We start from the raw sequence: 15,731 nt of genomic DNA, 5'->3' as shown, positions 1-15,731 counted from the left end.
CAACGCGCTGAAGCTGCCAGTGCCAGTGCCACCGGAGGCGAGGACCAGGAGGAATCCGGACCAGCCGTTGCAGAATCCAGGGAGTGGAGACATCTGCAGACTGGGGATAGTAGTCCCCTGGAGGGGAGGGGGGGTGGCTCTGAGGATGAACCAGTTGCCGGACCAAGCGGCATGGAGCAACGCAGGGGGGATAGGCAAGTTCGGCCACCGTCTCCCCGCAGGGCAAGGCAGGTCGTCATGACTGCTGCACAGAGTGCAGATGAGGTCTGTCGCCCTCCAAACAAGCTCCCATTCCGATGCCAGTTGGTCAAAAGGCTTTTAGGTATAGTGGTGCAAGTGCTTTGGACAGGGTTGAAGGTACCAAGTACTGTAAAGCTCAAATCCCAGAACTCCGCTCCACATTAGCTCGCCAACTCTCTCTAGCAGCGAGCGCAATGAGCAGGCCAAGTGGCAGAAGATTCTGCAGTAGAGCTGTCCCCTTTAAATAGCGCCCCCCTACTCCGAGAAGGGCCTGCTAGCCCTCCATCGAACTGTCACTAATAGCGCTGGGCGCTAAGGCTCCGGGCGCCACCCAATATGCGCTCAGGCGCTCCTAAAAGGCGTTGCACACTGAACTGACGTCATGAGGCGCGCGCAAACACTTAGCGCAGGCGCTAAATGTATAGTCAATATCCGAGTTGGCGCTATCTTCATAGCGTCCGCCCCAACATAGCGCTTCGCCCCAATTCCTAGGTCTCCTTAGGCGCTCAGCGCCGGCGCTACCAACCCAATTTCTAGGCCTATGTTTCCAAAATCCTTGTCCACTGGCTTCTCTGGGGTTACTAGGTTTCGCAGTAAGCCATACATTTTTGCACCCATGGAATTCAACAATACCAGTGCTTTCCTCTCATCTGGCACTTCATTCGCCTTGCAGTACACTTCTATGCGTTCGACATATGTCATCCAATCTTCGACTTCATTGTCGAACGCTGTGATACTGCCACTCTTCGGCATCCCTGGGTGTGGTTAGGCTGGCTCAAAATGGCGTTTACCCGCGCTTCCCTTCTTTTCCGCTGCGGCTCAAAATGGCGTTTTCCCGCGCTCTCCCTTCTTCTCTGCTGCGGCTCAAAATGGTGTTTTCCCGCGCTCTCCCTTCTTCTCCGCTGCGGCTCAAAATGGCATTTCCTGCGCTCTCCCTTCTTCTCCGCTGCGGCTGCTCGGCCCTTGAACACCGGCTGCGCTCTGCGCGTTTCCCTTTCTTCCCCGCTGACGCTGCTCGTCCCTTGAACACCGGCTGCGCCTCTCTCTCTTCTCCCGTCGACGCCGTTCGGTCCTGAACACCGGCTGCGCCCTGTGCGCTCTACCCTCTCTCTTCTCCCGTCGACGCCGCTCGGTCCTGAACACCGGCTGCGCCCTGTGCGCTCTACCCTCTCCCGTCGACGCTGCTCGGCCTTTTCTGTGCCATCGGTCGGCTCTAGCCGCCGCTGTCCGGGAAGGGTCTGCGCCGTACCGGTTGCCAGCCCGTTTCGCTGGACCACCGTGACTGGAGAACCAAGCCCAGCTCTCAACAGCCTCCCCTGCGATGCTCAATCTCTGCTGGATGACTGGGCGGTTGCTCGTGGTCGACGCCCGTGCTTCTGGCCTCAACTTTCTTCCACTGTTCTCCAGGAGTGAATCCCTGGGAGGTAATGCAGAGTTGCAGGTAGGTTTGAATCTGCCTCGTCGCCACTGTTAGATCCGTGTATTTTTGATGTTGTGTGTCCTTCAATAACTAGACACGAGACTGCAGGAACAATCAACAGGTATTTACTGGATGAGGGTTACTCTAAAACTAAACGTACAGATCCCTACTCAGGGTTTATATACAGGTGTGGTCACTGCCGGTACTACAGTATACAGGAGCTGTAAAAAGTAGTTCTCCCCTTAAAGGTACATACACTACAGTAAGGACGGCAGATTTCCTTCCCTAAAGGGCATTAGTGAACCAAATGGGTTTTTACGACAATCCGATAGTTTCATGGTCATCATTACTGATACTAGCTTTATATTCCAGATTTATTTAATAAGCTGAATTTAAATTCCCCAGCTGCCCTAGTGGGATTATGAACTCACGTCTCCGGATCATGAGTCTAGGCCTCTGGATTACTAGTCCAGTAACATAACCACTATGCTACAGTACCCGCTAATTCCTAAGCTTGCAGTTATATTGCTACTTTTGCATTGATGCAAAGTAATTTTCAGTAAGCACAGTTTTAAAAGTACATTTTCAGTGCCAATGATTAAGATTTATCATGATGTTAAAAATCACTGACACTTAAATGGACAAACGCGAACTTTTTCTGGTGTGTTTAGTGGATAAGTACTGCAACTTCAGACCCTTCATGTATTTGAATGCAGTCTCTCGGCGAGGTACCGGTGTAGCGCAGCTTGTGCAGGAGCAGGGCAAATCGGGCAGCAACTTCCTGATTTCCGCGTTTAACCGCGCATGTGTGGACGCCAGAAGTTGCTGTCTGATTTGCTCCTCAATAACAGTGAGCGCGGATAGCCTCGCCATTATTCTTAATGCAAAATACGGGCCAACATCTAACATTAAAAATTAGCCATCTGGGGCACATGTACAGAAAATCCTTTGGCTGACCTGAGTGTGACCCAGATTGGGTAATAAAACACTGGTGTGCCAACTGCAGATTACATTCCACAGATATTGGTCTGAGACCAGCAGCAGCAGTAGAAGTGAAACTTTAGGTGATAACATTATTAGATATTAGATCATTAGGTTTTTGCTCTCAGCTGTGAAGGAACGGCGCTCACTGCTCAGACAACTGCCCACAGACTTTTTGCGGGCTTGTCAGTGAAAATTTCCTCTAAACTGGCATCTTTTCCAGCGCGGCACCCACTACAGGGGATCTGTGAGCAAAGCAGCAACAGCGAGGCTCTTCAACCAATCAGATTTAAGAATCCTCACTGAGACACGCAGAGTCCAAATCAGGAAGTATAAAGCAGAAAATATAAATTAGAATTAAATGATGTACAGAAAGCAAAATAAAGATTGGGAAATACATATGGGATTAAAAGAGATAAAAGTGACAGACAGAAAAAGTTAAGAAAATAAATATTTTTTAAAAATCTCAATGCTAATTTTCTTGAGAGAATTGGGCTCCACACTCGTAAAATTAATTTTTCAAGGCCGGAGAGGTTGTTCAGCAGTAATTATCACATCGTTAAAAACTCACTTACTCCTGAATGCACCAGCCCTAAGTTTTTTAGCCGCTTTTAGTGTGGAACTTGTAGGCAAGTACAGCAAGTTCACGTCATTGCATTAATTTCAATGTCGAGTCTATCGGTGCGGACTACAACAGCGCACCCTGTGGAGGAACAGGGTATCTCTGACAGCAACTTCTGGATTTCCGTGTTTAACTGTGCATGTGCGTACTCCAGAAGTTGCTGTCCATTATTGGTCCGATAGTCTCACCATTATTCTCATCGCAAATTCCGGGCCATAGTATTTATAAACATAGAAAATACAAAAACAAAAAAGATTAAATATTGCATAATCACCATTTGATTTATTTTGTTCTCAATACCTTCGGAACATTTATACTGCTTTAGTTCTTCTGCCATTTGCCAATTGACCTCCATAAGACCTGCAATCTAAAACAATTTACATGAACAGTTTTTCAGCAAGTTACAACAATTTTTTTTGCATGTATGGAGTGAATTGGAAACTAACTCAAGGCACCCTGATCCATTTTGTTTAACTATTAACTTATTGGCATTGCTACTGAAGCTAGACTAGAAAGAACGGAGAAAAGAAAAATACAGGGTGCAATCACAAAAACAAACAGAAGAATACCTTTTTATTTTTGTCATTCATCAGCACTGCCAATTTGATGTTTTTGACCGTTTTTAAAAATAAATGGCTTATAACATGAGATGAAGTCTTGCAGTTTTGAAGCTTGCAAAATTTATAAAACTTCTGGGCACCCTCAGTTCACCTCCTTTGTGTCCCTTCTGTTCAGTCTGCATAATGCCTGCAGTACTGCTGACTAATTTGTTATGCATTGCCAGCATTTTCTGTTCCTGATTTCCAAAATGTGTCATAAAGAAAAGAACTTTTGCAGGTATTTACAGAAACTGTCCCAGATCTGCATCTCCCATGACAGTTAAATAAAGTCAGTAAGATTTGTCCATGTCTGTGAGCATTGCCAAAAATTCTAAGACATGTCATACTAGAAATAGGTTCGCACTCACTGATGGTTCTGTTACACACCTGGTCCTTTAGCTGTTGAATTTCCATTTGTAGCCTGTGCTCAGTTTCTGCTTTCTCGACCCGAAGCTGCTGATTCTGCTGGTGTAGTTCTAGTAGTTGTTTTTCTAGTAACAGATTCTGATCCAAAGTTTCATCACTCTGAAAGATTCAGGTAGAAATATATACTTATGTCCAATTTGTAAAAAGCACATAATATGAAGGGCTGGAAGAAAGTTGTGATTTTGGATTTTGCGACTTTACCAAAATCTGAAAGGACCGCTCCAGTACAGATTTTGGTGGAACACCAATTAGCTAGCAAACAGCAGGAGACAGTGTGCAAATAAGAGAATACTTGCTCCCGTCGCTCCCACACTCCCAGGTTAGTATATTCAAGATAAAAAGTTGTAATCTCTGTACTACAGACTGATTCAGGGAGGACTGCCTTCAGGGTAGCGGATACAAAATGCTGATATCCCTTTGATTGTGAAGGATGCAAAAAATGGAGCTATAGTTCCAAGATCATTCATTTACTGACAAATATACTATCAGATTATATAATCATGACCAGATATACAAACATTTAAAAAGTAAAATAATGATTATCATTTAAGGGGCTATTAGGTTTGGTCTCACTTAAACATTTATAAAACAGAGCTGCAGACACAGGTATTTTAGTGACAGGCAGTTCGCAGAATTTGCTGCAAAAATAACAGCAAGTTCACGGCGCACGCCATTATTAATGCGTAAAAAAAAACAGCAATTTGTGACGAGGAAGAGCTATGGTGTGAGTCGAGAACCACCACAAATTTCAGAACGATTTGAGCCGCTCCGCCGTTAGCCTCACAAAAAACAGAGCTCGCCGCAAACCTTCCAGTGAGTTTCAAGGTAAATTGTTGCATTTGTGCTGTAAAAACAAATTAAACCTGTCGCAGGAAGATGGGCTGCTATTTCATGGCGTAAGAACCCTGTTAATTTTTTTTATTCATTTCTGGGATGTGGGCTTCGCTGGCAAGGCCAACATTTATTGCCCATTCCTAATTGCCCTCGAGAAGGTGGTGGTGAGCTGCCTTCTTGAACCGCTGCAGTCCGCATGTTGAAGGTACACCCATAGTGCTGTCAGGGAGGGAGTTCCAGGATTTTGACCTAGCGAAGATGAAGGAATGGCAATATATTTCCAAGTCAGGATGGTGTGTGACTTGGAGAGGAACTTGGAGGTGGTGGTGTTCCCGTGCGCCTGCTGCCCTTGTCCTTCAAGGTGGTAGAGGTTGTGGGTTTGGGAGTTGCTGTCGAAGAAGCCTTGGCGAGTTGCTGCAGTGCATCTTGTAGATGGTACACACTGCAGCCACGGTGCGCTGGTGGTGGAGGGAGTGAATGTTTAAGGTGGTGGATGGGATGCCAGTCAAGCAGGCTGCTTTGTCCTGGATGGTGTCGAGCTTCTTGAGTGTTGTTGGAGCTGCACTCATCCAGGCAAGTGGAGAGTATTCCATCACACTCCTGACTTGTGCCTTGTAGATGGTGGAAAGATTTGGGGAGTCAGGAGGTGGGACACTCGCCGCAGAATACAAAGCCTCTGATCTTGCTCTTGTAGCCACAGTATTTATGTGGCTGGTCCAGTTAAGTTTCTGGTCAATGGTGACCCCCCCACAGGATGTTGATGTTGGGGGATTTGGCAATGGTAATGCCGTTGAATGTCAAGGGGCGGTGGTTAGACACTCTCTTGTTGGAGAGAGCCATTGCCTGGCACTAGTGTGGCACGAATGTTACTTGCCACTTATCCGCCCAAGCCTGAATGTGGTCCAGGCCTTGCTGCATGCAGGGATAGACTGCTTCATTATCTGAGGAGTTGCGAATGGAACTGAACACTGTGCAATCATCAGCGAACATCCCCACTTCTGACCTTATGATGGAGGGAAGGTCATCGATGAAGCAGCTGAAGATGGTTGGGCCTAGGACACTACCCTGAGGAACTCCTGCAGCAATGTACTGGGGCTGTGATGATTGACCTCCAACAACCACAATAGGGTAATTTATGTTTCCAATGGCCTTCCACTTTGAAAGCAGTTAGTAATTAATGATAATTGTTCTGCACATGTCACATAAAAGTACGCAACCAGTATGCAAGTTAAATTGGGCAAATTAAAAAAGGAAGTAAATCCTTCACGGCGAAAAACAAATACATTAGGGAATACAACTAATTGATAGAACTGAAATAAATTTAAAAAAAAGCAGAGATAGGAAAGTGCTTTACTGGATGTGAAAGTTGCTAATTGAGAATATGTGGGCTAGTAACTGGCTGGCAAAGCAAGAAATGTTTCTGACGAGCAGAGAGGAAGATCATCAAAGTTGATTTATTGTGAATTGCTATTAAATATATAGGCCCGTATTATCCGATGCCCATGAGTGTGTACGTGCTGTGTACACACCCGTAGGGACATCAGAAAAATCTTACGCCTGGTAAAAGCAGGTGCAAGGCCTGCTTTTACCAGCATAAGAGTTGAAAAAAAGTTTTTTTTTAAATTTCCACTCATTTATAATTTAAATAAAAATACTTTAAAAAAAGTTAAGTTTATTTTTAGCCCTGTAAAAAACTATAATTTTTTTTTGAATAAATTAAATATTTTAAACAAATTTAATTTTATGTAATTTTAACTCATTTTAAAAACGTGATGGTTTTTTAAAAATTTATTTAATGTTTTGATGTGTCTTTGGGGTGATCCCCATTCATACTTTTGACAGGTCTATCTGTCAAAAGTATGAAGGGGGCTTCCCTTCTCCTATTGGCTGGCCTGGCCCACGTGATCCCAGGGATGCTTGCGAACCGCCTGCGCCCCTGGGATATGTGGACCCTGTGCATTTTGACTGTGGAGAGGCCCAGCATCGGAAGTGTCCGGACCTCGGGAGCCCTCAGGTAAGAGCGTAGATTTTTTTCCAATAGGGGGCATCTGCAAGGAGGAAGCCTCCTATCGGAAATTACGGGCCATAGCTTTCTCGTGTAGACTTCAGCGGCCTTTGGTTCCTGAATTTCATGTATTAAAAAACAATCAAAACTCTGTTTATGTGTCATGTCCCACAGGAAAAACAACTTGGGACCACATAGCTTCCTGCATATAATTCAGTGATATTTTAAATAAACTTTGTTTATATAATCAAATGTCCAAGCTACCCCTTCAGAGCTTTGCTAACCATTCAAATCCTTAAATTTCATTGATTAAGGATAAACTATTGGTCCCGTTGTTCACCAAAGTCCTCGTTGACCTTGCCATGCCAATTCGTGCTTCCAGCAATTTACAGCACAAAATTAATTGGAGCTGAAGGGCGAGGAAAAAATCCAACTCACGCCGCTGACTGCGAGATGCCCCGCTCCAGCAAATTCTGGGCCAATATGTCTTGGCCTGAAAAAGTGGTACTATTGATCATAACCAAGTCTCCTCAGGTGGGGAAACAGCAATGAGCATTTAATCACTTTCCTTATGAAACAAAACATCAATACTATGGCTCACAGTTGTATCAAACCAAAAGAAGCAGAAATGTACACATATCAGCACTGCAAGAATTTTATCTGGATGCCATTCTGTTCTGGTGACTATTGGAATTCAGACATATAGGCCCGATATTTACAGGGAAGTGGGGAGGGAGCGCGGTGAAAACCCAGCAAGGCCGGGGACACTGAGGTCCTGCCGAATTTAACAGCAGGATCTCATTATAATTCTTTTCTTCCGTTTCCCACCCAACAGCCATGAAAACCAGTGGTAGGAGGCCGCAACCGGGGACCCTTGAGAGGGAGGGAGCGAGAGATCGGGGCTCGGTTGAAGGTAGAGGGGGGCGGGCGGGGGGAGGAAGAGCAACAATCGGGAAGGAGGGAGCGAGAGATTGTGGCTTGGGGTGTGGGGTAGGGGGGCAGGGGGAGGTCGCCGATTGTGGTGGGGGAGGGTGGGAGAGAGACCACGATCAGCAGAGGGGTGGCCGAAGGCTTCCGGGGGGAGCCCACAAGGAGTGCTGAAAAAGGCACTTACCTTCTTGAGCCGCCAGCTCCCGCCTCCCTTTGCTGCCAGGTTTCCCAATCCTTGGGAATCCCGGCCAGCAACTGTTAAATTTAAATCAGGCTCCCAATTGCACTGTGGGAGCCTGATTTAAATATGTTAATAAATGGTCCCGCCTCTCCAAGCAGGACACTTGCATGGACGCTACCCGCCGCCAGGTTGGGGACGCTATCCCAGTTTAAAAATTTAACCCCCAACCCTCTCCTACCCATCGGGGGGGTTTAACATTGAGGCCATAGGCTCGGTGGTCTGCTAGTAGTAGGATGCAGATGTGCATCTATGAAAAATCGCACTGTGAGTTCCTGATTTCAGCCGTGCTGTAGGGTGAGGTATGAAATGGAGGCTAATCGCTTCCCCACAGTATGAGGGATTGGGGTGGGTGATGTATGCCCACCTTCTTGGTAAATAGTGTCTGACACAGGGTGACCAAAAATAAAGGGTGGAAAAAATGGGGAAGGTGCCGGGGGGGGGGGGGGGGGTAAGAGGAGAACTATAAAGAAAATAAAAATAATAAAAATTAATTCAGGATTACAAACTTGTACAGCTGTCCAATTTACTATTGGGAAATAATCCATTATATTTCTCATGGTTACTTAAAAATGATTGCATTTTATCTGAATGTTGACAGTGGTGCTAGGGTTGCTTTAAAAGCAGAGGGTGTTTGGACTGTTCTGTAGGACTGGCGCATTCGGGCAAAGCGTAATAGCAATACATCATCTCAGTCTACGCATTAAAATAGCCATAACCTACAGGGAAATGCAGCCGCAGTCTAGACTGCTGCAATATCAGACTCCATTTAATCCAGTTCTGCTCTCACAGCGCAATGAAATATTATCTGCCTCAGATAATGTCCATGCTGACTCATTGTGGTTTTAAATCAGCCAGTGAGTGAATGTCAAAGCCTTCCATCAGAAGGTGACTGATTATCCCTCTCTTAGTGGTGGAATTGTTCCAGAAAAGTGCTCAGAGCCATTACTTCAAATACAGAAGGATCCAAACACATTTCTTAAAGTTATGGATGGCAGAAGCAAGGCAATTTCCCTCAATCCTTTCCCACCTAGAATTTACAGACATTTCCATAATTTCAAAGGGAGTGCAGTTATTGCTCTGGCAAGAAATAATTAATAAGTAACCACCACTCTACAATGTTCAAAATTATAAGCATCACCGTAATGATATTTATTGCAACTTAGCTGCCTAAATCAAAAGCAGGGCAATTCTGAGGGCAGCACACTGGAAAGCTGACTTACAAAAGGTCAGCACTGCTAACGCAGGTTTTAGTGACTCTCAAGGGAAGGAGACAAATACAGCCGTATTTTAAACATAATATTGTTCATGCATATTTGCTAACCATCTGCTTTTAGAGCAGATGGCAAGTCTTTTTGTTCCCCACATTTACTGAACTAGCTTTTCTGGCTCTGGCTGACTCACGCTATAAAGTCTCCTCTAAAGGACTTATTCTACCATGCGGAGTATTCCGTATAAAGATGGCAGCCACTGAATTGGAAGTCTCACCCTCTCCCCATCCCCTGACTCCCCCTCTTCCCCCCCACCCTCCCAAATGTTTCCAGCACACCAGCCGGTCCCAGCTCTCTGCGGCAGTTTCCGGTGGTGGGGTGGGTGGGCGGGGAGCGGTTGGTGATGTCACCAAGCCAGAGGCTGTTCTGTGGAGGTGGGGGGCTGATGCCATGGAGTGTGGGGTGGCGCTGTTGCAGCAGGACATTTAAAGCGTGAAGATGTCCTGAGCTGCTTGTAGCAACGCCTGGAAGATCCATGTCCCATTCTAGGAAACTCCTGGGAAAACCAAAAGGCTTGGCAACGCTAATGCTTTCATATCAGCTGAGACCAGCGTACACAGCAAACTGGAGACCAAACCTGGAACCTTCCTGGGTTGTATGGCTCATCTACTCATTGAGACATTAGAACACCAGCTTCAACAATCCAACTGAAGAATTTTACCGGATCTGTAATTAGGTTTGTAGCATCATTGTACACGAGCTCTCCATTTTCCCCATCTGGGTCCATAAGTACCAGAGTCTGATGTCCCACTGCTGATGTAGAACCCATAGTCTCTTCTGCAGCAACCGTGATGCCATTGGTCAGACTGCTGTCCTTTTAAAAAGAAAATATAAAACAATGGATATTTTGAATGTTATTGTTCTAAATAAGACCAAGACATTGAGTTGCATTTTTTTTTGATTATCTACTTGGGGGATTTCCCTGATTTTACCTCCAGTTGGATTCCCCACTCAGGCCCGAGTTAAAATTACAGTCGGGTCTCAATGATGTCATCGGGCCGCAACATGCATTCGTAAAGAAGGATCTCGTTGGCTCCGGGCACGTGTCCTTGCTGCCTGCTTAAGAGAGGTTACTATTGCAGATGTTGCAATTATGACGATTTTTGGACAGGCAAGAGCCAGGGCGATTTTAACTGCCCACCCAAGTTTCTGTTAAGTGAGTGGGGTTAAAATAACCCCTGAAGTCTTAGTAATTTTTAAACACAAGTTTTTAGCTAATATGTATCAGAAGTATATGAGAACTCCCATCAGGAGATCTCCTTAAATTTCTAGTGTGTTAATGTAATAGCTGCAAAACTGAAACACCTAATAATAAAATGTGACATGAAGATGCCCATTATAATCCACCAGCCAGATTGAGGTAATTAGTGTGTAATTTGCATGATTTTAAAGATGAGATTTTATTACAGGAAACTTTCGATTAACCGGCCCCTAAATAACCGGAACGCTCTATCCACCGGCAAAATTCAGGAGTCGGTTCAGGTAACTTTTTTTACTTTTAGTTACTTTTTTTACTCCATTTGTTGCTGTGCAAGGGTGTAGCTGAAGCTGTTGCTAAGCTACAGAGACGCTTGCAACTTGTGCCGATTGTTTTGAAGCTAGGGTTTGTTGCTTTATACGGAGCTCTGAGCTCCGTATCTTTTACTATAGCGTTCGGTTATCCGGAATTGTTGATGAACCGGCACCACGTCGGTCCCGTCCGTGCCGGATACCAGAAAGTTTCCTGTATTGTCAATGACCATTTTAATATTATGTTTGCTTTCACATTCATTTTATTCCACATATGCACAGCCATTAGTCAAGTAGTACTTAAAAAAAAAAAAATTCCACATGAGAAAATCACGACATTGCAAATATGAAGTTAACAGTACTTAGGTTTAGAAATTGAAATGGTTTTGACACAGAAAACATTCTTTGTTTGGAGACTCAGTTGTAAGACAATGCAAACACATTCAGGGGAATGAAAGCAAACATCTCCCCCAGTGAAAAAGAGATACACAAGATAAAAAGAAGAATGAAAGAAAAACTAGTACAAGCCATTAAAAAGTAGTATACTATAAATTTGTTGGTTAGTGTGCTTTAAAAAAAAAATGCATCAGTGATCGTGGTTATCTATCTAAAGGGGGTGAATAAACAGGTATAACTACCAGATATCGGTTTTATGTGACTCCTTTCTGAATTCCAAAGCTCTATTGTTTTTAGACATAGCATGCATATTAGAATTTTTTTTAGACCCATATACCCTCAAATTTACTTCTGCATTCTACTGCAGAACAAAAAGATTTTTTTACTAGGTTACACCAAATTAGTGAAATTAAGAGATTTATCTTAGTACAAAAGATTTTTTACTAGGTTACACCAAATTAGTGAAATTAAGAGATTTATCTTAGTACTTACTTTGATGTTTCTAGATTTCTTTTACTATATGTGTTTGACAACAGCAGTTAAATTAGGTAGATATGTTCATTCTGTACAAATGCCAATATTAAGATGCTAATTAGTTTTCCCATTTTAAAAATAAAACGTAAAAATAAAGGCTACACCAAGTTTTGCAGTCAAAAAATTCCACTGCTGACACTCATCATCTAGGCTCATACATGAAGAATGCCCACTTGGGCTGCTGGTGTCTCTCTGAAACTCCAAGCAGGAATGAGTATCTTAAGGAATGGAGGGCAGAAAATTGGACAAAGAAAATAAAGACAGCATTCACCTGACTGCACCATTTAATAGCGGTCAGTCTCGTTTTACTGATGAAAAACAGTTAAATAACTCATTAATATTTTCTGTGCTCAGGAATTATGTGGCCTTTCTCATTCAAGAAATTAAACAATAATTGAAAAAATTAAGGATATGTATGTGAATTCAAGCAAAACCACTTGTGCACATACAAACTCAAAACAAAACCTTTATACTGTACATCTGCAATTATTTGACCAATTTTCTACAGTTTATTCAAGACACTTTTCTCCTCTCATTTTGTCATAAGTTTATCTGCAGCCTGTGGGAATCAGCTTTCGGTGCGAGTGGGACGGCCACTGGTAATGAAGAACAATAGCTGCGTGATGTCGGCGATGCAAAAGCAATCATTATCTGATGTCGGAGGTGCAAAATTGATGATCAAATATCTAAATGTGTAGTTTTTCCTAATGTCATTTTTAGCAAACACAAAATGAAAGTGTTTTCTATATGTTGTAATCATTGTAGTTGGATTAGAAAATGTGGCCCCACACCAGACTAACTTCCCAGCAAAATTGAATACCCTATGTAATAAATAAATGACTCATACTAGAATTGTTCTCGTGTGGTGTAGAGCAATGACATGGAGATTAGATTTTTCATGATGATAATCAAGAAAGTAAAACAATCTGTTAAACAGCAGAATTACTCTGTGCCATAGATCAGCAGCAGTGCAAAATAAAGATGAATTAATATTCTCACTTCTGGAGCATCCAAATGTTATCGTTTTGCAAAGTATGAATACAAGATTTTAGATTTTGCTATTGACCAAGACTATAATGAATGATCCTACATGTTTTATGTTGAAATAAAAGACAGAGATCAAATTAAACAAGAGGTGTGAACTATTAATTTAATTCGCTGGAAATTCCCACCTCCAGCACAAATCCTGTTGAATCATTGACTACATCCAATTAGTGGATGGTTTTTTGATGAATCACTTTAAAATGTACTTACTTGAGTAATTAAAGAAAAATATTTTAGTCTTTCTTTGTGACAGTTAAGAACATTGATTTTTTTTTTACTGCTTTGTTCACCAGCATTAATTTTAAGTTATTCTTACAATTTTCTTTTGGTCTGTTTCTTTTGCTAACAGTTTGACGCTGGGATTCATCACACTGACAGCAAAATGGAGTCCAGTGCCTTCCAGATCTCTAGTATTGTTAGCTAAATGGGACAGTGTCTCACACATGGTTTTTTTCTTCATGATGTCAGCTGTATAACTGTCCATGCACTTACTAAAACAGGAAAGTGGCCTTGTGCATCCTGGCAGAATTGCAGTATGCCAATCTTATAGTTTCCAGGTTTTACTGGGTTATTTTGGGAATTCATCTTTAGAGAGCCAATTGTTTTGGTCTGAATTTAAACTCAGAAATATTAGAGCTAGAAGATTCAAAAAGCAAATGAACACAGTGATGCATGCTATGGTAAAATATTCAATAAATAATTGAAACATCTGCTGTTGTAACGTTCATCCATGTATTTGTCAACCTCCTGACTCGACTATTTCAATGCTATCCTGACTAGTCTTGGCACTGTAAACTGCAGCCCATCCAAAACTCTGATGGTTGTCTCCTATCCCACACCAAGTCCCGCTCATCCATTACCCCAATCTCACTGACCTACACTGGCTCCTGCTCACCCAATGCCTCAAATTTAAATTTCTCACCCTCATATTTAAATCCTGCCCATTTCTGTAATCTCCTCCAGCCCTACAACCCTGCCAGAAACTCTCAATTCCTCCAGCTCTGGCCTCTTGTGCATCACCCTCCCTTCGCCCACCACGGACAGCTGTGCCTTCAGCTGTTTAGGCCAATCTTGGGAAATACCTCGCTAAAGCCCTCCATCTCTCTGCCTCCATCTCCTCCTTTAAGAGCCTCCTTAAAAGCCACCTCTTTGACCGAGCTTTTGGTCACCGCTCCTAACATCAGCTTCTTTGGCTCAGTATCCAATTTTGTCTGATTACACCTATGTGAAGCATCTAGAGACATTTTTCTACATTAAAGACTCTATATAAATGCAAAATGCTGATGTCACAAACTATTTTTTTTAAATGTTGTATTTCTGTTGGAAATACTTATGCGGACAACATCAATGTTGGCTGTAGTTTCGCCTGTGACTGAAAAGCCTGCCAACACTTATTTTAACAAAGGCCACTTGAATGTAGTACTAGAGTGCAATAGGCACCCATGAAAACATACCTCCCAAACAAGGAATCAATGCTTTCAGGGGAGGAGAGGAGTGGAATGGAGAAAATTGCTGAGGGACAAAAATACACATGGTATTTAGTTTTGATTTCATTGCAGGGGAAGTCTAATGCCGGCGTTTTCTACGCATGACGCACAATGAGGTTCTGTTCTCAGGTCTCCTCTTGTGATGTTACTGACTAATAATGATTGTTAAAATTAAATGCCAGCTGTTAAAATTAAATGCCAGCTCTCCTTGCATATTTTGAATAGAATTCCTTTAAAAGAAAACAGATTAATAAAGTATGATATTTTAGAAGATATTAAATTATTCAGTGGTTTAAAAAAGTCTAGCATTTCATTCACAAGTGCATCCAGATTTAATGAATGATGTGTTCAATATTCATTTTATAGGTGTGCTTTCTTGACATACCTTTTCAGCTTGTCCAGTAATACTATCACTTTTTTCTGTGGCGAACGTCGTGGTTGATGTGGTAATGACTGTTTCTGTAACAACAGGACTAATTGATGCGATATCCATTGCCCCACCAGAGGTAACTTGGCTGCCTCCATAAGCTTTATAGTGAGCTTCTGCATTCTGTTCATAATACTGTCGATTATTTACCTCCTAAAAAAAAGTGATTTTTTAAATGAGATTGAACACAATATGTCATCACTCTGAAATTGGTAATAGTTTTTAAATACAGTATTCGATTATAAATCAGTTCACAAGTTGAATAAATGGGTTTTAAAAATTGTTTATAAATATCTAGAACTGCCTGCCATTGCCCGTTCTAGGCTTCAGCTGGGGCAGCGCTGGATCTACTAGTTATCCACCCATACAGAACAAGCATCCAGGTTTCATGCTACATTATTCTGTCCTTTTTTCCTGTGTATATTATATTATATTGGTAGTGACTACCCTGTTGTATCTGTTGTTCCACTTTTTTGGCTAAGTGCGTTGATGTACCTTTCACTTTTGTCTTCTTCAAAATGTGACAAATATAAGGGTTTAAGAAAAAGAAATTGACAATGGTCTAAATGTGTGGTATATTGCACAGCCCCAACCAGAGAAGAGCGCCCCCTAATGCCTCAGTGTGATATTCCCTTTCCCATCCTGTAGCCCTTTTGATTGCCAACTTGATGTCAGTTATCTTCTGTAACCTATTGGGAAGTGGATTGCCTAACCTCATTTCACATGTGATCCATACAGCCCGGACTGCATTCCAGAAGTTAAAGGACA

The 15,731-nt window shown here is 42.8% G+C and overlaps 1 protein-coding gene across 3 annotated transcripts in view; it reads right to left on the bottom strand.

Annotated features, from left to right (window-relative positions):
- The window catches only part of LOC147104295 (uncharacterized), an 89,308-nt gene that overhangs the window by 18,681 nt on the left and 54,896 nt on the right, over positions 1-15,731 (bottom strand). For all 3 annotated transcript variants that reach the window (XM_085961487.1, XM_085961488.1, XM_085961489.1), the window contains exons 4-7: positions 14,922-15,116; positions 10,228-10,380; positions 4,250-4,387; positions 3,538-3,630 (exon numbers count right to left, since the gene is read on the bottom strand). In XM_085961487.1, the coding sequence (XP_085817613.1) occupies positions 3,538-3,630; positions 4,250-4,387; positions 10,228-10,380; positions 14,922-15,116 (579 nt within the window). The remainder of the gene's footprint in view (positions 1-3,537; positions 3,631-4,249; positions 4,388-10,227; positions 10,381-14,921; positions 15,117-15,731) is intronic.

Source organism: Somniosus microcephalus, chromosome 19 (genome assembly GCF_052327205.1).
Source record: "Somniosus microcephalus isolate GS21.2 chromosome 19, FLI_Smic_1.0, whole genome shotgun sequence".
NCBI classification, from domain to species: Eukaryota; Metazoa; Chordata; class Chondrichthyes; order Squaliformes; family Somniosidae; genus Somniosus; species Somniosus microcephalus.
Note: the sequence above shows the minus strand (reverse complement) of the source record. Positions and strands in the feature narration are given on the sequence as shown.